Here is a 25657-nt window from a genome sequence, read left to right as displayed (position 1 = left end):
AGTTGGGATCAAAGCAACATTTTCTCTCTCGGTTAAAAATCAGTGAGACGTGAAAAGGCTTCGATTTGGCTGGTTTATGCATATGTTTCTCTGTCCCAGCATTAAAAAAATGCATACATGTGTGGATAATGTGGTGGAACATCTGGGCCAGATGGTCCCACTTCTAGACTAAGCTCTCTAGGTCTTTTTATGCTCAGTCTATATTTTTATAAATAAATTACGGTTCAAAACCTCACTAAACCTCCCCTTATATTCTCCATTATTGGAAATAAACCCAGGAAAAACTTGACGTTCAAAGCTATTCCTTCCTTGCAGACATGGAGCAAGTATAACGTTTGCTGCCTTGAATTATTTACGAAAATAATAAAGGCAGGGTATAAAACAAACAAACAACCAAAGCAGCGGAATGTTTGGAAGATGATGGAAAAAGTGAGAAAACAGCAAAGGCAAACAGTGGAAAAGCTATTATTATGGTGGGTTGCACAGTCAGCTAGATGTTTTTATTATTATAAAGAATAAATAATATATAACTTCTATCATACATTAATATTATGTATTAGGAAGTTGCGGGTGCTTCATCACTGGAGGTTTTAAGAAGAGACTGGACAATCTTTTGTCAGAAATGGTATAGGGCAGTGGTGTCAAACTGGATTTCTTTAAGAGCCGGATCAGCATTGTAGTTCTCTGTGAGCTGGTGATGGATGCCTCCTGCTGCACCCTGCTGGCCAAAACGGGGCATGCGGGTCCACACACGCACCCCCCGCACCTTGTGTTTGTCCTCCATGGCCTGAAAACGGGCTGTGTGGCCCATTTTTGAGCTGAGTCCTTCTCTTCTTGTCTGTTGTCTCCAGGTGCACCATCGTCTCCACCTATTGTCTCCAGGTGCACCCCGTCCACCATCCAAATTTGTTTTTGTCATTCTTATTGACAATTATTAAGTCTGGGATGTTATATGGCAAGTTTCTATTGGTTTGAATTCCAAAGCCCCCAGATCACTTTAATGTCTTCATTTTCTATCACATTCTCCATTTTATGGCCCCACCAATTCTTGCTTGCCGGCAAAGGGTATTTCTTGCACATCTTCCGATGAGCCATTGTTGCTGTTTTCTCATGCTATTGTTCGTAGTCATTATTACTGTTGATCAGGATAATTATTATTAGTTCTTCCCCTTGATTTTTTATTAAATCCACCTTCAAATTCTTTTAGCCGTCCAACCTTTTTGTTATTGTCCTTTTGAGCTCCCCCATAGATCTTTCAAAACTGAATGGTTTCCTTTTTGTTTGACTTTCCGTTTTCACAATTTCTATTGCCATTTACACTTTGGGTAGAATCGCCTCTGGTCTGATTGAAATAACTGATTTTGCTTCAATTGGATGATTTGTGCCTTCTAGCATTCAATTTTCCCAGACACTGCTGTGATTTGTTGCTTTATGATTTCCAAAGCTTCTTTATTTTTCTCCCAGTTCTAAGTCAACGTTCTTTTTTTAAAAATTAGGCTTGTGTTGATCCTAACGGTTACTCAGTTTTGGCTCTTTTTGTGTTCTTTAAATTATTTGCATTTGATCTTACTTTTTTTAAAATCTTGGCCTCTTGTCTGATCTTTTACTTCGGATTGAATTTGATTCTGGTTTTCTAATTTCGATACCCAGGCCTTTTGTAATCACCACTGCTCTTCTTTAGGCAAACCGATTGGTCTGTTCAACAGATACTTTCACATGCCTTATTCACATCGTTCATTGTAAGTGCCAGGTCTTTGGGGGCAGTACATGCTGGCGGTCTTCGCTTTTCTACCACTGGTTCTGTAGAAGCCATAATTTATAGCTTAAATAGCGCCTATTGTTATCAATCAACTGAAATAGAGCTGGAAGGGACCTTGGAGGTCTTGTAGTCCACCTCCTGCTCAAGCAGGAGACCTTATCCCATTTCAGACAACTGATTGTTCAGACTCTTCTTAAAAACGTTCAGTGATGAAGCACCCACAACTTCTAAAGGCAAGTTGTTCCACTGGTTATTTGTCCTCGCTCTTAGGAAGTTTCTCCTTAATTCCAGCTTGTTTCTCTCCTTGATTAGTTTCCATCCATTGTTTCTTGTCCTGCCCTCTGGTGCTTTGGAAAATAAATTGACCCTCTTTCTCTTTGTGGCAACCTCTCAAATACTACTATCATGTCCCCCCTAATCCTTCTTTTCTCTACACTAGCTAGACCCAAATTCTGCAATTGTTCTTCATAAGTTTTTGTCTCCATCTTGGTTGCTCTCCTTTGCACTTTTTCCAAAGTCATTATCTATCTATCTATCTATCTATCTATCTATCTATCTATCTATCTATCTATCTATCTATCTATCTATCTATCTATCTATCTATCATCTATCTATCTATCTATCTATCTATCTATCTATCTATCTATCTATCTATCTATCTATCTATCTATCTATCTATCTATCTATCTATCTATCTATCTATCTATCTATCTATCTATCTATCTATCTATCTATCTATCTATCTATCTATCTATCTATCTATCTATCATCTATCTATCTCATCTATCTATCTATCTATCTATCTATCTATCTATCTATCTATCTATCTATCTATCTATCTATCTATCTATCTATCTATCTATCTATCTATCTATCTATCTATCTATCTATCTATCTATCTATCTATCTATCTATCTATCTATCTATCTATCTATCTATCTATCTATCTATCTATTTACTAACTGCCCAACTCCAATGGACTGTGATTGGCATATAAAACTAGAAAAACATAAAAATAGCTAAAACCATCAAATCAGACAAACCACTTAGACTAAAATATAATAAACAGCAAAATAAACAAAACAAGGTCTCTAGACAAATAATAAACATGAAATCACATATTCTGGAATAATATAAAGTCCATATTTTTTATCATGCTTTTGGTTTCAAGGGTGCCAACAAGCAGCAGCTTTTCAGATGTCAATAAGTGTTAATCTCTTCAATGACCAAATGCCCTCAGCCATGTTTTATCCCCACCGCATACCTGTTGTTCTGCTAACATTTTCTCTTTTGTATCTATCTCTGTTTGTACCTGTTTTTCCAGCACCGCAGCGTTTTCCACGATAGTTGCTATAGTAATTTCCTTCTGATGAAGCTCCTCTATCAAGCTAGAGTTTTCCATCCTCAGTCTCTTCACCTCGGAGCGATGGGATTGCTCTTCTCGAGAAAGTTGGCTCATCATCTGCAGCCAAGGCGGCCCAAAAAGGAACAACGAGAGTTGGCTTTTCATAGGGCATCATTTTTCACCTGCTGGTGACTTTTTATTGTGGTTAGCCGGCAGCAGGTGCAGATGGCTGAGGAGAGCGAGGACTTTGATGAAGGGCCAGGACCATCAGGGAGTGGGCTGCTGCCTTCAGAGATTGTGGGGGCTGGCAGCAGTGATGAGGAGGTTCCCGAGGAGCCTATGCCAAGTGCACAGGCACAAAGGATTGCTCGGAGGAAAGAACAATTACAGCAGCACAGGCGACTCGGGAGTAAGGCTGCAAGGTAATGGCCCCTCCCTCAAGAGGATAAAAGCCAGGTTTGGAAAAGCGTTCTTTGCAGACAGCAAAGAAGCTCTGAAACTCAATTGGTGGGCATTTGGAGAATCTTGTAAATTAGTTCTTATCTCTGGGGTTTTGGCAGCCTTGACAAACAACTTGGCAAGGTTCTTTCTTGTCGGAGCTAATTAGTGGAAAGCAGCCTTCAGAACAGAATTTATTATTAAACCTTAAAAGGTGGGGGCTACTGCCTTTGTCTGTGTTTGTTCTTTAGGAACCTGGTTGGGTCAGAACACTTTTGGAGCAGACTATTCTTAAACATCAACCGTACAGTGATAACACACAGGAATTTAAAATGGCTTAATTCAGAACAGCCAGCTTTGCTACTTGCTTTGGGCTTGTCTATGGTTTTTTTTTATGTCGCTCCCAATGTCTACACTACGGGTGAAGAGATACCAATGTGACATGGCAAGTTTGACACCCGTGCTTTAGTACACTTACCACAGAGCAAATGGATTTGCAGTTGCATGCTGTTTTCCCACAGGAGTACGAAACGCCAGTGCTAGTGATTTTAAAGCAGGGATTCCCAACCTCTGGCAACCGGGCAACGGAAGCGGTGTGCGGCGGTGTGCAAATAGAACTTCACACGCATACGTGCTTGCCCACCGCTCGTGCGGAACCATCCCCTCTCCCTCTCCCATCAGTCCGCAAAGCCGGAAAGGTTGAGGAACGCTGTTGTAAAAGCTTTCTTTAAAGATTTTTTTTCCGCCAGCAAAAACATGCTTTGAAGGGCTTAGGTCAGACGTTCCGCTGGCTCAGCGTCGCAAAATGTACGGCGTGTCATTGTATTATTCAAAATATTAAGTACTACAGTATTCTCCTCTTAGGAAGCCTGCACAGGTAGTCTTCAACTTATTATCACAATTGAGCCCAACATTTCCATTGTTAAGCGAGACAGTTGTTATAGGAGTTTTGCCCATAGAAAGGGCAAACCGTCTGTTTTATAGCTCTTGCCTTCTGTATTTATTTCTTCGACCTTCCTCTGTATCTACTTCACTCCACCCCAATGCCCAACTTATCCTTCTGCTCTTATATTTTGGACCACCTCTCCTGTTGAACTTCACTCTTCTTGGTCCATCAACTGCGTTCAAAACTTCCCTGCTCCCTCCCTTTTGTTTCTTTCAAAGAGGAATCTCTTGGTTGATTTTCCTTGATGCTGGCTTTTAATCAGAGGTTGCAAGGCTAATGAGAGGTATTTCTCTCATGGGCCTTGCAAACTCTAATTAAAAGTCAGTATCGAGGAACTATCAAGGAAACCACCAGATGTGGCTACCATGTTCATTCCAACGATTTCCAGCTAGAATGCTTCTCCGTTTGAGGCAGTTATTTGGCCTTAACTACATCATCCTCTTTTAACAGCTCCATAATCCCTTGTGGGAATGGAGTCTGGGCAACTGAATGGAGCTGAGTGTTTACTGGCCGGATGCCCTCCCTGTCACCAATGTGGAGGTTTTTTTTTCAGCAGATATATTCTCAGTGTGCCCAGAGAGAGAAATATCTGTCTCTATCTAGGATCAAACTTGGCTTTAACTAAATAATGCTGGCTACGAGACATTTTGAAATATATCTTCAAAATAAATAAATAATAGTACCTCGTTTAGCTCTTTTTGTAGATTGTCCTGCTGCTTTTCCAGAATAAGTATCTGAGTTTTCTTTATTTCCAGATCCTTGATGCATTGTGCATAAGCTGACTGAAGCCTATGAAAATATATAAAAAAATTCAAATTTCCTCACCCAAAGCATTTGTGTTTACAGCAAAAATATTTCAATAAAATCAGAGAAGATATAGGAAATGTCTCCCGGGGAAGATCTTACTATTTCAGTTTCTGAGCAAGTCAGAAGTTTTCTTCCCCCTCCCATAATAAATGTGATACATCAATTTTCTTCTCAAGGGCTTTCCCCCCATGTATGCATATATCACAGGAATGTACTTACAATAAAAATAAATTTTTATAAGTATAAAAGAATACAAGACCTAACCTTACAAAATTGATTAATAAAAGGCTGTTTCGATTATATTGTACGATGTACATTTTCTTCAATTATTTCCCCTGTCGTATTTTTTAGTGTACAGAACACATGATATATTATAAGTCTCTATACAACACTGCTGGGGCAGTAATGGTCTAATATTTTCATGAAATCCGCTATGTATCTCTGATGAGGCCTAATAATAATGAAAACAGTCACACACTGCCTCCTAGTGGTCAATGTAACTAAAACACAACGCAGGATATAGACTTTATAAAAATAGAGAAATTCTCTCCTCTTTCCAGGATGGTGATAGTGGTGGAAATTATGTAAAGTAGCGGTCCTTAAGGACCCCAACCTTTTTGGGTCTGTGGACCACCAGTAGTGCGGGCAAGGGGGATGAGACAGTTGCGTACGTGTACAACCTGACCCCCTGCAGGAGAAAATAAAGTTTCCCACACTTGCCCTCCATTTGCGTGGCCCAGCTCCCAATGCGGAATGAGGTACCCAACCTCTGTGGATTGGCATTGGTCCAGGGCATGCCAGAAATTGGGCTGGTGCAGACAAGAGAAGCCTCATTTGCAGGATGCAGACAGCACACAAATCCACGCCCTCTCCAGTCCACGTAAAAACCTCTCTCCACAGAACCGGTCCCTGGTGCCGAAAAGGTTGCGGGACCACTAGTATAAACCATTCTAATGGTCACTGAAAAAAAGGCAATTTGCTTTTATTTGCATTTTGCACTTAAAATGTATCCTGATCACACCTAGAAAGCTCTGCATCCTTACTTAAAAGTAAGCGCCCTTAAGGCTACCGGCTCTTATTTCCAGCTGGCCCACAGAAGATCATGCCTCTACTGCCATGTAGAAAGCATCGGAGCAGTTTTTGGAGTATAGATGTACAATTTCAATACCTACTTCACTTGATTTTCTTCTTTGTTTTTATACTCTTCGATTTTGGCCACTTCCTTTCGCAACTGCTGACATTCCAGCTCCACCATGTTTAAGAGGTGTTCACGAGACTGCAGTTCATTCCTTACTTCTATGAGTCTGGCTTCAGTGTTCTAAATAAATCCAAATACCAGGCTCAATTCATTTGTTCACTGATAACTTAGCATTTCACGATTTGATAACATTCAGAGCTCTTTTGCATGGCCTTTAATGCTGATGTTCCATGGGACCAAAGACTCTTTTTCATTTGGAAAATAGGCTTCATATTTTTTTTTTATTGGCCCTATAAAATTTTGACTTGCCAGGTCCTCTCTGCAGGAAGATCGCTTAGAAATGAAGCAAGTAAGCTGCAAGCCTTTGCGAATTCAGAAATAAAATGGGCCCTTTTGAGATATTTACTTCCAAGAAAACTGGCACAGGTTCAGCACACATTAAATACTCTTGTCCCGGTTACAACAATATGGTTAACATGAAAGATGTGCTATGCACAGGTATCAGTCGTAATCCAGAACAGATGATGGGGCTGGATACTCTGAAAAGCACTTCAAAATCATATTACATTCAATAACTCAGTCACTTATCAACTCACACAACAGACTGCATATATGTTTTGAACCAGTTTAATCACATGGCTTCGCTACAGGTACCTTATGAACTGAGATTTGAAGAGGCATGGAGAATAGTTGGGCAGAGATCTTTATTTCTCCTTCACCCAGATATAATCTGCAAGATTTTCTGGTGAGTGGCAATGACTGGTAACAGAGGCAATGAGAACAGAACTGAAATTAGGGATTGCCAATTTCATGCTGGAGACAGTTTTAATTGAGCCCAGTATGAGTGGTGGCATTTTAACTCAGCTGGAAGATATCCCTAGAAGAGGGAAGCCACACATTTGAAAGTCCCGTTTATTATCTATTCCTGACATTATTAATGTGACATTGTAAACAGCTTTATGTGCAAATTCATTCATTCTCACTCTCTCTTCCTCCCTTTCCCTCCCCCTCTCTCTCACATCTCTCTCTCCTAATATCAAAAACCCATTAAAATCATATAAAAGTGGGCTCTCCGAGCTTTGTTACAGTCTGTCTTTCTGAAGTTTGAAATGAAAAAAGGTCAATTCCTGAATATTCTCTGGATTAAAAATTGGGTAGCAGGTCTGTGCCTGGTTAGGTTGTGAATGTAGTCCCTCCTGCCAGATACAGCACATTCAGAAAGTATTCAGACCCCTTTCACTTTGTCCATTTGATTATGCTGCAGCCTGATTCTAGTTGTACAATCAAGGTGTAGAAACATGTCAGCAAGAAAAACGGGAGGCACCTGAGCTAAATTTCAAGCGTTGTTGCAAAGGGTCTGAATACTTATGCCAATGTGAAATTTCAGAGTGGTTTTTTTCCCTCTTTTTAATAAATTTACAGACATTTCTAAAATTCTGTTTTCACTTTGTCATTATGGGGGTACTGTATGTAAAATTAATGAAGAAAAAAAAATGAACCCCAACAACTGTAGAATCCGGCTGCAGCATAACAAAATAGACAAAAGTGACGGTGGGGTCTAAATACTTTTGAATGCATTGTAAATCACAATACTTCAGGTTACTTGCTAGCTGCAGAGAGGTTTGCATTCTCATGAGTAATTGCTTGCTACTGTGTACTTCAGTTCTTAAACATGCTCTTAAAGACAGAAAGCAGACTCTGCCTTTCTTAGTAGCCCTCAGCAGAGATTTTGTGCCCGTTAAGAAAAATTGGACCAGCCTATTCAAAAACAAAACACCTTGACCTCCAGTGATGGAATTTAAACTTACATTATCCTCCTTTTAGATACAAAATTGTAAAAACAGGGCATGACCATTGAGGACATAATAAGATTAACCCACTACCATTCAGAGAAGACACATTGCACACAGTAGACACCATTTCCTAAGGGCATTTCAGACATTGGACAACCCTACTTCCTCCCCAGCAATATTTCAGGACCTGTTTAAAAATCCCGGCACTCATCTAAGCTAGTTGGTCAGCTGCCCCAGAACCACAAACCCTGGTGGTTCTGTCCATCAATAAATGGACCTTCTTTCTAACCAGCCTCCATTTTATTTCCAGCATCTTTATCCTGTCTTGCAACTGAACCAGATGGATTTTCCTTCCAACATTTTATTCTGGGATAGAAAATGTTGGTCCTTTGGAGGAAAAAACAAACAAACCCAACAACCCTCAGGGTGAAGTTGCGAACGGAGGTCCTGGGAAAAGCATGGCTTTAATATCCTTCTAAGCAGCCTCTAATTAAAATGTGGAACTTTCTAAGAATCCGAAAAATGTCCAGATCATTCAGAGGGAACGTCTGTTTTCCATTCAGAGAGAACATCTGTTTTCCAGAGAATCCCTGATTTGTGGAAAGAAAAAGATCTTTCAAAACGTTAAAGAGAATATTGGAAAAGTTGCCTTAACTGGGTTATTAGGAAGAGAAGCTTCATCCCCTGAGGCTGGAATAAACGGTTGCAGCAGCCAGGGAGATGCTGTTAGCAACTCCGCCTCTATTGATTGAAAAAAGGCAATCTCTCCCCACTTCCAGGAGGAACCAATAAAGTGAAATAATAATGTCGAGGTTTATGTCCCTAGTAGACGTTCCTGGAAAAGCAGTAAAGCTATTTTTGGCTTGAGTTGCCCTGATGCCAAGTGGCAGCGTGGGCATCGAGAGTGATGATCCCTAGAGTAACCGAGAGTCAGACCTGACTGAATGGCTGACTATGGCTGCAATATTTTGCACATCTCCTGCTTTCTTCTGCTTCTAATGGAGAAAACCCATGGCTTGTAAATTCAAGAGGTAAGCGCAGCATCCTTGACGCAGGTTTTTTGGGGGTTGCAGGACAGAGAGAAAAGAAGACTGCTTAAGTCAGAGATATTGCAACAGTAATGAGGAACAAAAAATGTCGGATTAGGTGGGGGGAGGAATACCACAACACAACTTGGCTATAACTAGAGGCATTCCTCATCTGTCGACAGCTGTAACTCTTCTATTTTCCATCACAGGAAAAGAGAGGTTTTAGCTTTTTTTTTTTTTTTTGCATTATAAACCCTCCTGGCTCCAAAGGAGCAATCTGCAGGATTTAAATAAGCTTCCTGGTCCCTCCTGCTCACAGATTCTTCTTCTGAATTCTGGATACAGTTTATTGTTTTCCCAACTCTTTCTTATTCCATAGGTAAGATTTGGGGAAAGGGAAAACTGTTGCATACAAGAGGTGATATTCATTCATTCATTCATTCATTCATTCATTCTAGGCTTGATTATTGACAACTTATATCGATCTACCTATGCAACCCAAGAGATTCTAAACATCTTTCCTTTGGCCAATGCTGATTACATCTATAGTACATAGCTGTGATCATTTATATGTCCTATCAGCATTCATGTGCTCACAACTCTTTCTAGATTGGCAGCAGCACCCAACATCACTCCCATAAAATATAACGAAGTTACTGTTGAGAAACGAAAATGAGCAAATAGCTTGGTCTTTACCTGGAATTTTCTTTGGTACATTTTTACTTCCTGTTGGAGCTTTAAGTTTTCCTCTTGTAGTTTGTTTCTGCTCACCGCTATTTCACTCACGGTTGATTCAAGTTTCTCCATAAAGAATTCATTCCTATCAGCAGGCTCAGTAAAAGCACCGTTCTGGACCCCAATCTGCTCATTTATGTACTGACTGCAAGTATCCCCATCATTTTGCTTCAGCTTTTGACAGTGTATTTGGATTTTACAATTTTGAGCTTGTTTCTTAAAAAAAAAAACAAGAAAAAAGTTGCATGAAATTCACTGCTTTGGGAAGAACGGTGTTTCTCTTCTACACGGAAATTTATGCCGCTATAGAAAGCTGGAACTTGAGAACTGCCAAGTCAATTAATTTAAAACAAATTTCAGTTAGGTGATTTATAGGAGACGTCCTTGTAGTACCAATCATTTCTCAGTCTTGGACTAACCTAAACTTCTAATAGAGCAAATTTATCCACGTATGCCCAATGATCTCCAGAAATGAAACCACATGGGATTGGGGGGAGAACTTGAGTTATGATGAGTGAGGAAGAAATGCAGATTTAATGCAGAGTACGATGCTGCCATCTTTGACTTACGAGTTAGAAACAACACCTGGTTTATTGGAAGCCACTGGTTGAGGATGGTTGTATTGCTTTATTAGTATGCTGTAGTCTCTGTTCTAAAAAAAGTTGCCGTCTGAATAAGGGAATGTAGAAACATCCCTCCTCCTCCATTATCTGTATGAGTTATAGTGAGTGGAAAAAGCATTTGAAATGATTCAGATACAGTCCTTGCTAAAAAAAATGTGATTTGTCTGCTTTTTTTTATATATATATATATATAAATTCTTACAGCATCACATTCCTGGCATGTTTAAATGTGACGAACCTCATTTGCAAAGATATCTCCATATTCATTTTTATGGCTTAGAAAATGTGGGTGAGTCTATATATTCTGCTAAGTATTTATCTAGGCTTCACAGTTCATTTAATTCCAATTCCTCTTCGAGAAGAAGCAAAGAATGGTACCTGGAACAGATTGCATTTCTCAGACAGTAATTTTCTCTGAGCATCTAAAGAAACCAAATGATTTTGATAGAGCGTTTCCTGCTTATCCCACTCTCTTGATTTTGCTCTAAATTCCTGAAAGAGAAAAGTGTCACAAAAAAGTTAATTAATTAATCAGATGATTGAATATCTACTTTCTCTTTGTATTTCTTGAAAATGAATAACCGGTGTAAACCTTCAATAAAAAAGAGCCTTTGCTCTTAAAAATTCTTGTTTAATACATTATTATTAGCAATTTAGATAATCCTGGCTAGGTGCAAAACACAACATCTGCCATTGGCAATTAAGTGTTCAAAATGCTTGGCACGCAAAGATGCATTCTCACATAGAGCTGTGCTTCCTTCTCTATCAGCCCTTCAAATAACAAAGAGCTTGCCCTTGTTCATATACCCCAGCCCAAAGCAATGAAGCTGGGCTGCAATTCCTCTAGTTGTAATTCATTTGTTGGACCCCACAGAGGAGCAGCGTTCGGCTGCGATGCCGCTATGAATGCGCTCTTGCGTTTATTCAAAAATATTGTTATATCGGACTTATGGGTGCCCCGCTTGGAGAGCATTAGGCTAAGATAGGCAATCAATCTCCAATGGTGGTAGGGGCTCACTTAGGGTCTACCACAGACCTTATCCACACCAACATTGACGTCAGAAGTGGCATGAGCAATTTTGTTCTTGAAGGGGGCTTGCAAACCTGTCACAGCAGGGCTTTTGATGGTTTCATCACATCCCTGCCAGGTTTCATCTTCACAATCTATTTGCCTCCAGGAATAGCTCTGTTGGATGAATCCTTGAGGATGCCATGTCCCAACAGGACAAGATAATATATTTTCACTTGTGTTTGCTCACATGGGAAATGACATTTGAGCCATTTGTTACTCATCTGTTGTTTTGCCTGTTTTATAGCCTAGGCATCCTTACCGAGTAAGGATATGCGAAATAATTGCATTGATAGATCCTCCACTGTGTCACCCTATAGTGTGTGTGTTGGTCTGTACCAGACTAGAATAGAATAGAAAGAATTAGAATTAGAATAGTATTAGAATAGAATGAGCTGGAAAGGACCTTGGAGGACTTCTAGTCCAACCCCCTACTGAAGCAGGAGAATCTATACTGTTTCAGATAAGTGACCGTCCAGTAGTCTCTTCTTTAAATGATCCAGTGATGGACAGCACATGGTTTCTGAAGGGAAGCTGTTCCTCTGGTTAATTGTTCTCACTGTTAGGAAGATTCTCCTTAATTCCAGGTTTGCTTCTCTCTTTGATCAGTTTCCAACCATTGTTTCTTATCCTGCCCTCTGGTGCTTTGGAGAATGATTTGGAACACCCCACTTCTTTGTGGCAGCCTCTCAAATACTGGAATATTGCTATCATGTCCGCCCTAATCCTTCTTTTCTTTAGACTAGCCAAGCTAAAATCCTGCAGCCATTCTTCATAGGTTTTAGTCTCCAGGCCTTTGATGATCTTAGTTGTTCTTCTCTATAAATCAATCATTACATAGGAGCATCCACACTTCTTCTCACACAAGGACACCTTCTTAAATCCAACATCATAGTGAAGGAGATACTAATCTAAATTTCAGGAAGGAGGAGGAGGAGGAGGAGGAGGAGGAGGAGGAGGAAGGAGAAGAAGGAGGAGGAGGAGGAGGAGGAGGAGGAGGAGGAGGAGGAGGAGGAGGAGGAGGAGAAGGAGGAGGAGGAGGAGGAGGAGGAAAGAAGAAGAAGAAGAAGAAGAAGAAGAAGAAGAAGAAGAAGAAGAAGAAGAAGAAGAAGAAGAAGAAGAAGAAGAAGAAGAAGAAGAAGAAGAAGAAGAAGACTGTGTGGTGCTCTCTGAGCTTGGTGATTTTCTTGCAGATGTCTCATGACCCAACTAGGGAACATCATCAGTGCCAGAAGGGGGAAGGGGGAGAAGGAGGATGACGAGGAGGAGAAGGAAGAGGAGGAGGAGGAGGAGGAGGAGGAGGTGGAGGAGGAGGAGGAGGAGGAGGAGGAGGAGGAGAAGGAGAAGGAGAAGGAGAAGGAGAAGGAGAAGACTGGTCGGGTAAGTAGAATCAGGAAAAAGTTCTCAATTCTAAACCTTCAGATTTGCCGTCAGTGGAAAACACCAGGATAAGTGTGTTGAGATAGTGACACAGAGAGCCATAGGTAGTTGACATATCCATCATGATGTTTACAAATGGAGTTCAAAAGGTATCTCCAATATCAATTCCCACAATACATTTGTTTTGAGATTTTGAACATCATTCCAGAAACTACCACATCCACATCCAGTAGGGATAATGACAGGAAGGGGGATGATGATGATTATATCCATCCAGTCACCTCTGATTTTTGGCGATTCTCCAGATTTCTCAGTATCTTTCAAATTTGCACTACTTCTCATCGTTGTTCTATGCTCTGGCAGGTATCAGCTTTGATGGTGTCCAGCCACCATGTTCTTTGGCAGCCTGGCTTTCTTTTACCACTCGCTCTTCCAAACATAATTGCTTTCTCCAATGAATTCCCCTGCATGACATGGCCAAAATAAGTGAGACCACAGTTTTGTGGTTTTTCTTCTTCTTTTCTTCCAGTGACATGCCTGGTGTTATGCGCTCCAGGACTTGTTTGCTGGTCACCTTTGCCCTCCAAGGAACATGCAGAAGCCTTCTCTGGTATCACAGCTCAAATAAGTTGATGCATATATAATAGAATCATTTCTCTCTCTCTCTAGCCCATGACAAGTACACTCAAACCGCACCCTTGAATGGGCTTTTCTATCGTTCTTTTCTGCAGTAACGTTCTGCCGTCTTATACCTTTTGCTGGCTTCTTCAGAAGCCTGTAAACAGCTCTCCACCCCACCTCCTCCCCGCTTTGCTTTCAAGCTAAGAACAAATGCAAAAGCTTATTCTTTCATCCCTCACAGAAGAAAAGACAAAGCTGCCTTTGAAAAGGGCATTTCCTTCAGCTCTTTCTGCCATGGGGAAGAGAAATACATGCACTCTGCTCTGAAATCATTGTCTTTTGAAGCAACTCTGGGGAAACTTGTACCTTTCGCCCTGGCAAAATGCAGATTCTGTGACACGAGGATGGCTCCGGCAGTTAGACCCAGCAGCTAATTAGCAATTAAACACTAGTGGATGAAGAAGCTCGGTGAGCAATACTCATCAATGTCTCCCTGTGCTTAAAATCCATTGATAGAATCTCTCCCTTCAAACTGCAAATACCCAAATAATATATTAAGCCAGTGGTCCCCAACCACCGGGCCCCGGACCAGTACCGGTCCGTGGATCATTTTGTACCGGGCTGCCTATTTTGCTTGGGCGCCGCCATCTTGTTTCGACGGCGCTTGAGAAAGTGCTTCTGGGTGAGCTTGGTCGGTTGGAAAGCGGTGTTTGGGTGCTGAAGGAATCCTTGCGCCTTAGTTTCGTCGAAGGGGGGCGGCGGCTTCGAATGAAGAGCCGCCCCGATGGCGTGGAGTCTAGTATTACTCAGGAGGAGATTAAGAAAGAGCCCAAAAAGCCCATCAACTGCGAGAAGGTACAAAGGAGGAGTTGAAAGTGGCGGGGAGAAGCGGGGGACGGCTGGCTGGCTGGTCACTCGGCTCGCCTTGCCTTGGTCATGCGTGCTGATGCCGGTACCGGTCTGTGGATCATTTTGTACATTTTGTACCGGGCCGTGGTACAAAAAAGGTTGGGGGCCACTGTATTAAGCAATCTTTTATGTAGTTGGGGCATATAAATTTGAAGGGGCCCCAGTGGTCTCTGAGCTTGGTTGTTTTCTTGCAGATATTTCATTATCCAAACTAGGGAATATCATCAGTGCTAGTAAGTAGTTTCTAGTAGTAAGAAGTGGGAGCAAACCTCACACCTTACTAGCACGGATGATGTTACCTAGTTTGGGTAATGAAACATCTGCAAACCGAGGAGCCCTCGTGTCAACCCTGAGTTCTTCTTTATTGGTAGGCTATAAATCTGTTGTTCCCAACTTAAGCTGGCAGCTGAGAGGTTCCCCTTCCCCTTTCGTAAAAATACCTATGTCTAGGCCCCGGTTGTCATATCTTGGTATGCTTTTAAGTTATCGGACAGGACCACAGGTGTATGACACATGCTACAATAATGTGCTTCATGATATCATTGTCCAAGTGATACAGATTAAGCCAGTTCCCGCAACTTTTCTACACATACTTCAGCCTCCAGCTTCCTAATCATCTTTGTTGCTCTTCTCTGCACTCTTTCCAGAGTCTCAACATCTTTTCTATATTGTGGTGACCACTCTTCCAAGTGTACTCAGAGTGAGCTGTTCCAAAGTCACCCAGCTGGCTTCATGCCCAATTTGAGGACTAGAAGTCACAGTGTCCTGGTTTCTCCTGGTCTGGAACTTTACCCACTACACCAGCCTGGGCTGTCATAAAGCCATTCCTTCCTAGGAAAAATATGCTTGGTTGATGGTTCCTGACAATCGAAAGCACATTTTTTGCCTCTGGCTCCAAAGTGATATCTAGCCCTGATTTCTCAAAGTCGGATAACAGATAACAAATTAACAGAGTTGGAAGGGACCTTATAGGTAATCTAGTCCAGCCCCCTAATCTAGTCCAACTCCCTACCCAAGCAGGAGACCCTACACCATTTCTGACACATGGCAGTCCAATCTCTTCTTGAAAGCCTCCAGTGATGAAGCTCCCACAGCTTCTGACGGCAAAGCTGTCCCATTGGTTGATTGTTCTCTGTCAGAAAATTTCTCCTCATTTCCAGGTTGAATCTCTCCTTGTTCAGTTTCCATCCATTATTCCTTGTCTGGCCTTCGGGTGCTTTGGAAAATAGCTCGACCCCCGCTCCTCTCTGTGGCAGCCCCTCAAATATTGGAAGATGTTATCCTGTCTCCCCTGGTCCTTCTCTTCACTAGGCTAGCCATGCCCAGTTCCTGCAACCGTTCTTCATGTTTTAGCCTCCGGTCCCCTAATCATCCTGCTTGCTCTTCTCTGCACTTTTTCTAGAGTCTCAACATCTTTTTTATAGTGTGGTGACCAAATGTCACGGTATGATGTCATGGTACATCTGATGTCAGGTGTCTCCCTTGTTCTACTCCACCCTGTGGCTTGCCCATCAAAGGGGCAATCAGAACAGGTGGAAGAGGCAGGCCTTCCTATGCCTGCATCAAGTTTCTGTGACACAAATCAGTTGTTTACCCTTCTGGTTTTGAAAGGCGAATCTGGCTCTAGGTTCTGTCTCAGTTTACCATCCCAATAAACAACTGAGTCGGAAGATCACTTAAAAGCAGTTTATTAGGGTACCCTGATAAGGTGGGGTCTCTCTCTATGTTAAAGGAAGAGACAACCTCAAGCCCCATGTTCCCCTTTTTATAGTTAACAGAACAAAGAAAATGCAAGAGAAAAGTTTGTTTGGACAGAATAAAAGTAACCTCCCCTTTGCATAGGAAATCAGTTACGTGTAATCAAACATGTTACATATTTGCATCCCATAATATCACACAAGTTCATTAAAATGAGGTCTGATGTCAAGGGGGGTGGGTAATTGTAAGGAAAGAGGTTGTTTAGAGTTCACGAAAGAGATAAGCCAGAGTCCAGGTTGTACTTTTCTTACCTGGAGCTAGTCTCCAGCTTGTTTATCAGTTTAGGAATGTTAAAAGCTAATAAATTCTGAACATCATTTTAAAAGAGAAAAATAAATCAAAGTAATTATGTTAGTTAACAAACTATAAAACCCATGTCATTAGCCCCTCAATTTGCCATCAAAGGTCGTATCAAACATGCACTCACTTTCATAGTCTTCAAACAAAACAAATAAACAAAAGCTACAATCAATTTTTCTCATGGCATATCCAAAGAATGCCACACCTGATTGAAAGGTGAAAGAAGACCAATTCTTGCAGGTCTCCAAACACAAATAATAATATTTTCCCTTCCTGTCCCATCTCTTGATCTTAAGAGTACAAGGTTTGCGAAAGAAGCACTCCTTCAAATAGAGATCCTTACCTCCAACTTCTGGTTTAAACAGTTCATCTGGAAAGGTGCTTCTTGGTTTTCCATGCATTTCTCCATGCTGTGAGTTTTGTTTTGTTTTAATTGGTGCAACTGTAACTTTTCATAGCTTTGTGTCAGCTTAGCAAACTAAAAATAAATGAATGTCAAGAATATATCATTTCTTTCTTAAAAGCTGATGGTAGGATGAGCTAAGACAGTTAAGCTTGAATATTATAATTAGCAGGACTTCTTTTTTTATTGTACCACCTATTACAACTAAGCAGTTAAGACTGAACACTGGTGAACTTTCACACAGTTTGTGGTATCAATTAACTGCACAATTAAACAGTGTTTATTTGGTTTATTGTACCTTCTATGTATTCTATCTAGTTATTCGTAGGAACTGTTTTGCATTAATTTAGCGCCATCTTCTGCAGACAGACTTAATCTTTCTTCAGAATCAAAGAATTGGGTTAATTAGCATAAACTAATATTTAAGAGATCTAATAGAGGTTTCCCTAGGTGATAAAGTGTAGCATTGGGGGGGATTTTTTTTTTTTACTTAGATCACAAAAAATGATTCTCTTTGATAATCATTCATGCCTCTACCTGAATACTGTGATCCCGATTCTAAACTTGCAGCTAAGCAACTCGGACCAATAAAAATTGTATGTGTTAAGTGAGGTTCTTAAGTAAAATATATACAGTAGTGTGGTCTTGCCATTTATGGATCTAAGAATACGGTCATTAAATAGGACATTCAGTGTCAAAGGAAATGAGTGCAAGCACAGGGAGGTTACATTCAAAAGGGAAAAAAATACATTGTTCAGAGGGCTACTGATTGTTCTGGGAAGGCGAAAGAAAGATTGCATACAGGTGGTGAGAGAAATGCAGTCAGGTAATCCCCGACTTATGACCAAAATTACATCAAAAATTTTCATGGCTAAGAAAGTTGTTAAGTGAGTTTTGATGTCCTTTCTTTCCACAGTTGTTAAGCGAATCACTGAAGTTGTTAAGCTAGTATCCCAGTTGTTAAGTGAATCTGGCTTCCCCATTGACTTTGCTTTTTAGAAGATCTCAAAAGGTGATCACATGACCCCAAGACACTGCAACTGTCATAAATACAAGTCAGTTGCCAAGTGTTTGAATTTTGATCATATGACCATAGGGATGCTGCAACAGTAATAAGTTACTTTTTTCAAATAGTCCATCCAGTCTCTGATTTTTGGTGATTCTATGAGCCAGATTTTCAAATAGTCACTAAGTGAATGGTGACTACCAGTGTAGTACTTCTTACTCCCAGATGCCCCATCAAAAGAACATATCATCTCTATTCCTTACACCCCAAATGTTGAATGGGAATTGCTGGATTTTAATGGACAAAATTAGATGCTGCCTTTGAAAAGGGTTGTATATGTCAGCCACCAAAAAGTTCAGGCAAATGGAGGAACACGGTGGGTGTATATAATCATTTCTTAAAGCACAATCCAAGGACAATGGACAGGTGGATTGCTTTCCAGAACAAACCCATTTTCTGCATTCCCACAATCTCATTCCTCATCTAGTCTGTTTGAGCACTTGAGCTTCAAGAATAAAGAGTGACTGGATTCAGACTATGGTTTGACTGGTTTTATTGGAACAGACTGGGGTGAATCCTAGCCGTGGTCCACAATTAGCAATTAATCAAACATATGAATCAAACCAAGTCTCTGTAGATAAAAAGAGTCGAGTCCAATTTTGGGAGAAAAGAGTACATTTAGCCGACATTTTGGTGAGAAGGAAATTATTAACTCAAATGCTGGTAAGGATTCCATCATGGCCTCTTTTGTTCCGCGAATAAAAATCCCTTAGTATGGGTAAAGTTAGGCAATAATTTTTCCAAAATCACTAAACTAATCTTGGAATATTTAAAGCACCGTAAAATAGGAATCTGACTTTTTCCTTACTTGGGTTTTCAAGGCTTGAAGCTGAGCATCATAGTTCTGAGCCATCTCATATTTTGACTTTTGCAAGCTGTCCAGTTTCTGTCTGAGTAAGCCCACCTGTATTTGAAAGGGATGTTATTCTGAGCCTTGAAACAAATCCAATGCCAAAATTATTCCTACACTGGGCTACATAAGAATAATTTTTTTCCGTTCAATTATGTCTGATTCTTGGAGACAAACCTGGACAAATCCCTGCATTTTTCTTGGCAAAGTTTTCCAGAAGTGATTTCCAATTTTCCCTTCCTTGGGCAAGCAGAAAGTGATCAGCTCAACGTCATTCAGCTAACTTAGTGCCGAAGACTGGAGTAAACTCCATAGTCTCCTGGTTTCTAGCCTGAAGCCTAAACCATTACACCAAACTGGTTAAAATACTGCAGGATTTCTGAATATAACCTGATAAAATCTTGGCTTATAACACCCCAGATTTAACTGTGGTTGAAAAAAAGAAAGTGTGGGGTTCCAGCACTCAGTGGGGAAAATGGATGTTTAAATGGAGATGGAATCACAGTTTGCTTTGCCCCACAGTTACTGGGGTGGAGGGGGGGAGTGTTTCCTCCTCCAGATTTAAGAAGGAAACTTCAAATCGATCCATCTATCCTCTGTTGTTCCTCATGAGAAAGTCATGGAAATGGTGGTTTCTTTGGCTGGTGAGTTGAGTGGCAGGGAGGAAGGCTCTTTCATCAAAAAGCCTTATGTAGCCAAAAAGACACTAAGAGTTGTTAATCTAATCCCACGTAGCTCTTTCTCTGGTAATATCACACTACTAACTAGAGCATGTAAAACATTTGCTAGACCAATACTTGAATACAGCTCATCGGTCTGGAACCCGCATTACGTATCTAATATTAACACAGTTGAGAAAGTCCAGAAATATTTCACAAGTCAAGTTTTCCACTCCGCTACTCGTTGCAGAATACCTTATGCCGCCAGACTTGAAATTCTAGACCTAGAAAACCTAGAACTACGCTGCCTTTGGTCCAATCTAAGTATAGTACATAAAATCATACATTGCAATGTCCTACCTGTCAATGAATACTTCAGCTTCAACCATAACAATACAAGAGCAAACAATAGATATAAACTCAAGGTTAATCACACCAAACTTGATTGCAGGAAATACGACTTCAGCAACAGAGTGGTCAATGTCTGGAATACTCTACCTGATTCTGTGGTTTCTTCCTCAAACCCCAAAAATTTTAACCTTAGACTGTCTACTATTGACCTCACCCCTTTCCTAAGAGGTCTGTAGGGGGCGTGCATAAGCGCACCAATCGTGCCTACCATCCCTGTCCTATTGTTTGTTCTATTTTTCTTATATGTATCCATTTAATATATTCATAACTATGTTTATACTTATACCTGTTATCTTATAATTGCTTGACAAATTAGTAAATAAATCAAGTTAATAGCTGTCATGCAGCCTAAATTCTGGACACTAGAACCAACATTCCTCAATTCTGATACATTTTTTAAGATCAGTGTTTCTCAACCTTAGCTACTTTAAGATATGTGGACTTTAGCTCCCAGAATTCCCCAGCCATCATTGAAAATTTCAGAGTTGAAATCCACATATTTTAAAGTTGCCAAGATTGAGAAACACAGTTTTAGATTATAATTTCATCTTCAGTTAAAAAAAGACTTCCTTCAGTTATAGGTGAGTGTTTCTTTGGTGGTTTTTGTTATTTCTAGAATGGTAAATGTTTAGAAATGTCTGAGAATTTTAGTGACTTTTGCTTGTCTTGCAAAAAACTGAGAATTAAAAAGATTAAAGCATTTAAATGAAAAGAAATAACTTTTCTTTTTGGAAAAGGTGAATAGAAATAACCTCTTGGTGGGAAAGCTGCCGTATTATCAGCTGTAAAACAAAACCTTGAAGACTGATTATCAAAGTACAAAATGCCTACTTTAAAGATAATATTTGATTTATGGGCCTGTGAAGGGCTTGAATTTTTTAATACTTTGCTGGCCCTAGAAGTTACTACTGAAGTTATGAACTTATCTCTCTTGAGACAACAGAGATGGACACACTGTATTTACAAATGCACTTGGATGAACATTTAAAAATGGAAAAAGACGTTGTGGGTTACTTGTTCAAATTATAATATAAGAGATTTGTTGGAACTACTTCTCAGAAACTACAAGTGAACTTGGAAGCTGATGACTGGGAGAGCAAAGGAAAAGATGCTACAGGAAAACAGGAGTCATAATTTTATTCACAGGATTTAAGGATGGTTGGGAAGAAGGGGAAAAATAGATGTAGAATTCAAAATGATGTGTACACTTCTGGTACACAAAAATTATATTGAGGAATTACCAGTAACTGGTTGTCTCTAAACTGATCCAGATCTCTGTAAACACAAACCCTAATTATCAGACGGGGGAGAGCAGAGAGATGTATCTTTGCACGCAAAAGAACTCATTAGTAGGCTTCCACTTTTGATTTTTTAATTGCTGATGCAGCCCTATCCACTCTGCACAAAACACTGTTGTTTAGCAGGAGCCAGAATGCCTTTCCTTCCTTCCAGCCTGCTCTGTCGAAACCTAATTATTTTATAGAGTCTGTCTTTTTGAAAAGAGGATAAATAATGCAAAATATCAGTTATATTTATTCTATTGCCTGGTTCACACATTTTGCTACATTATGTTTCTGTCAGGTTTCAGCTCAGCATGATGCATGAACCCATTATGGCTTAGCATTCTATGCGGAAAAAGCCTCCACAGCTTGTTCAACAAAGTGTTATTTTAAAATCCGTTGTGTATGAATGCAATCTATGTACAAAGGTTAGGTAGGAGGCCCTGGATATACTATTTTTGTTTTGGAACATTTTATATTGCACATGGTCTATTAAAACTCTCCGGCCCCATTCAGAAAGAAAAATATTGCTGAGAGAAGACCTGATATGTCTGTTTGTCTTTTCATTCTCTCTCTCTCTCTCTCGCTCCCTCCTTCTTTCCCTTCCTCCCCCCATTCTCTCTCTTATGTGTGTGTGTGTGTGTGTGTGTGTGTGTGTGTGTGTGTGCGCCAGCTGGATAGTGTAGTGGTTAGAGAGCCACTTTTCACATAGGATACCAGGGTGTGAACCCTCGCTTACCAATAGCTGTCCTTGAGCAAAGGCCTCCTAATACTTCACCTGACTGCCTCAGACACAAGAGCGACACGAACTAGAAGAATCATGCCACCTCAGACATCATCGGATTAACAAAGTCTGCGTCAGATGTGGGGGACAGAAAACAATCTGATGATAAGTGGGCTAGCTTAATGAAACCATACATGGTTTAGCTCCGCGATGGCGAACCTATGCTACGTGTGCCGGAAGTGGCATGCAGAGGTCACCCAGAAGAGTGAGAGGCACGTGAGAGGTCACCAGGAAGAGTCCCACTGCGCATGTGCGCGTACTGCCCGCCAGCTGATTGTCGGATATCCGGCACGCATGCGTGGAGCCGGGCAGATGCGCCTGCATGCGCAGAGGCACGTGGCACATGCGGGGATTGTGCATGCATGCTCAGAGCCACATGGCGCGTGGGGGGTAATGCACGCATGTGTAGATGTGCGCCATGCACAGGAGGGGTTGTGCATGCATGCGCAGGGAGCAGGGGGGGGCGTGCGCATTGCCTTATGGGTGCTGGCATGCGAGCAAGCGAGCGTAATTTTTGGCACGAGAGCCCAAAAAGGTTAGCCACCACTGGTCTAGCTTAAGGAAAAGAAGAACTAGGGCTGACATGATAGCAATATCTCAGGGGCTGCCACAAAGAAGAGGGGGTGGACCTATTATCCAAAGCACCTGGGGGCAGAACAAGAAACAGTGGATGGAAACTAACCAAGGAGAGAAGCAGCCTAGAACTAGGGAGAAATTTCCTGACAGTGAGAAGAATTAATCAATGGAAGGACTTGCCTCCAAAGGTTGTGGATGCTCCAACACTGGAAGTTTTTAAGAAGAGATTGAATAACAAGGCAAAATGGCCACCCAATCTACTTATTTTACAAGCCTGGGACTTCCTCTGGACTTCCATCCCACAATTAACCAGGCTGGCTTCTGTTTATCTTTATTGAGCTCATCCAAGGCAAATGATTGCATAGCCCCTCCCGTTCAATGCAATATTCACAAAATAAATGATGCAACATTACCTCTTGACCTTTCTGATCTAATTTGCTTTGGGCACTTGCTAACTCTTGATCCCGGATAGTCATCCTTGCTTCCAATCCCTGCATCTTCTTTTCCCATTCCAGTTTCTTCTTGTTTACCATTATGTCGATCTGGTGCATTAGTTCTTGAAGTTCAGTGTCACAAGGGATAGATCTAAAAGCAACCATTCATTTCATGCTTTAAGCCAGGTGTGTCCAACCTTGGCAACTTTAAGACTTGTGGACTTCAACTCCCAGAATTCCTCAGCCAGAATTCTGGGAGTTGAAGTCCACAAGTCTTAAAGTTGCCAAGGTTGGACACCCCTGCTTTAAGCAAATTAAAAGATGCAGAGAACCCACATTTTATCCGGAAAATGACACCTCCCCCTCCCTCCCTCCGTCCTTCTATCTCTCTCTCTTTTGGACTTTGGAAAAGCTCTGCAAGGGAAGAATACAGGTAGTACCAAACTTACCACAGTTCATTTAGTGACCATTCAAAGTTATAACAGCACTGGAAAAAGTGACTTCTGACTCTTTTGCAGCATCCCCATGGTCATGTGATCAAAATTCAGAGGCTTGACATATTTATCATAATTGCCGTGTCCCAAAGTCATGTGAATTCGCTTTTGCGACCTTCTGACAAACAGAAACCAGATCTACTTAACAGCCATGATACTAACTTTGCAACTGCCGTGTTTCACTTAACAACCGTGGCAAGAAATGTCGTAAGATGGGGCAAAACTCACTTAACCAATGTCTCACTGAACCACAGAGATGTTGGGCTCAATTGTGGTCGTAAGTTTGAGGACTACCTGTATTCAGGTAGTCCTGCTCATTTCTAAGCTAAGACACTCTGGTGATGTGTTCAGATCAAGCTCTGAGGTGCCACTGACTAAGTCAAACAAAAGTAAATATTGTTAACTTGCTCACCAAGGGATCCTCTGCGTCATCTGGCTGTGAGATGCCCCCCACCCGTTACCTTTTGCCATGACCCCACAATGGATCCTTCACTACATGACCGTTGCAATGGGAAACGCCAGGATGCTACTTCTACACAATAATTTGCAAATAACCTTTATTTGGGGCCTGTTTCCCAACATACCTGAGGGAAAGTCACACACAGATCAGCTAAACTAAACTACTTCCGAATTGCATAGAATTGGGTTGAGCACCAAGAAACATTGCAGGTAAAATTTAAATAAAAATTTGAACTCTATAGGTAATCTTCGACTTATGACTGGTTGCTTAACGACTATCTGAAGTTACAACACATATACTTATGACCCAGCCTCAAAGTTACAACTGCCATTATACCACTTTTATGGCCAAGTGGCCACATTTGGGGTCGCATTGCAGCATCCCACAGTCACATGGCAAAAAATACCCATTGGATAAGCTGAATTTGGTCTTATGTCCATGCGATTTGCTTAACAACCACAGAGCTCACTTAATGATTGTCATAAAAATAGTTGTAAAATTGAGTCTGGTGAAATAGCAATTCAACTTATGACCGCAAAGACTTATGATTAAAATCTTGGGCTCAATTGTAGATGTGAGTCAAGGGCTTTGTGTAATAGGCCAAGGTTATCTCTTTGACAGAAAAATAAATAAATAACTCCAAACTTCAGGGAATCTCTTCTTGATGATATACTATCCTACCATTTACATTAAAGCTTTTGAAGTAGCCTAATTAGATAACAATTAAAAATGTTTTTCCACAAGATTCATTTGATGGGGGAATGAGGGTAAAATAATGATCAAAACTGTAAACCTTTTCCTAATTAGCAAGTTTATGCGTGCCAGAGAGTTTAAAAAAGAAAAAGAAAATTCCTCTTCTTTGACCAGGTTTGGAAAGTAATTTCAGTAAGTAATGAGGGTCAATTATGAAAGCCCCACTAATGAAAAGCAGTTAGCCCCATCATGGCTCCATATCCTAATAAATGAAATCTTAAATTCGTCAGTATCGAGCGTTGGGGTGCTAATTAACAGACTGATTGGCTTTTGCATCTGTTAATAGTGACACAATATGATTTGCGTATTTGTGGTTTTCTGTATAAATCTCTGGAAGATTCAGCAACTTGAAAATGTGTGGACTTCAATTCCTGATTATTCTGTGTTGTAATGTGTTACAAGGCTACCAAGGCGATTAAATGAGTTTTTATGGCAGAAAAATACTGGGATTTGAAATCCATGCATCTTAAAGTTGCTGAGGCTGAGAGACACTGCTCTAGAACCTCCACAGATTCTCAAGTTTATGTTTTGACCCAGAACCCCAAACATGACAAACCCTCTGAACTGAACTCAAAAGATTCCTTTATTGGGAGCACTGGCAGCCTTGGCAAAAAGTTTCTCTCTTAATGCAGACTAACAAGTCTGGCCTGTCAGAAGATGAATAGTTGTCTGCCACACCTCTTCATCTCCACCCTTGCCTTTTATCCCCAGAGTAGGCTGGGGCCTCACTAGCAGTGTGGCTCTTCCTTCCCAAGGACCGGCCCATAGATTTCCACTG

At 40.8% G+C, this 25657-nt stretch overlaps 1 protein-coding gene across 3 annotated transcripts in view; it reads right to left on the bottom strand.

Annotated features, from left to right (window-relative positions):
• Positions 1 to 25657, bottom strand: part of DEUP1 (deuterosome assembly protein 1) — a 76926-nt gene that overhangs the window by 22570 nt on the left and 28699 nt on the right. For all 3 annotated transcript variants that reach the window (XM_087937032.1, XM_087937033.1, XM_026706835.2), the window contains exons 3-10: positions 23152 to 23323; positions 18987 to 19082; positions 17053 to 17187; positions 11051 to 11164; positions 10011 to 10265; positions 6468 to 6613; positions 5172 to 5277; positions 3072 to 3221 (exon numbers count right to left, since the gene is read on the bottom strand). In XM_087937032.1, the coding sequence (XP_087793158.1) occupies positions 3072 to 3221; positions 5172 to 5277; positions 6468 to 6613; positions 10011 to 10265; positions 11051 to 11164; positions 17053 to 17187; positions 18987 to 19082; positions 23152 to 23323 (1174 nt within the window). The remainder of the gene's footprint in view (positions 1 to 3071; positions 3222 to 5171; positions 5278 to 6467; positions 6614 to 10010; positions 10266 to 11050; positions 11165 to 17052; positions 17188 to 18986; positions 19083 to 23151; positions 23324 to 25657) is intronic.

Source organism: Pseudonaja textilis, chromosome 7 (genome assembly GCF_049901715.1).
Source record: "Pseudonaja textilis isolate UNSWEBS1 chromosome 7, rPseTex1.2, whole genome shotgun sequence".
Taxonomy (NCBI): domain Eukaryota; kingdom Metazoa; phylum Chordata; class Lepidosauria; order Squamata; family Elapidae; genus Pseudonaja; species Pseudonaja textilis.
The sequence above is the reverse complement of the archived record's forward strand: the minus strand, read 5'-3'. Positions and strand labels throughout refer to the sequence as shown.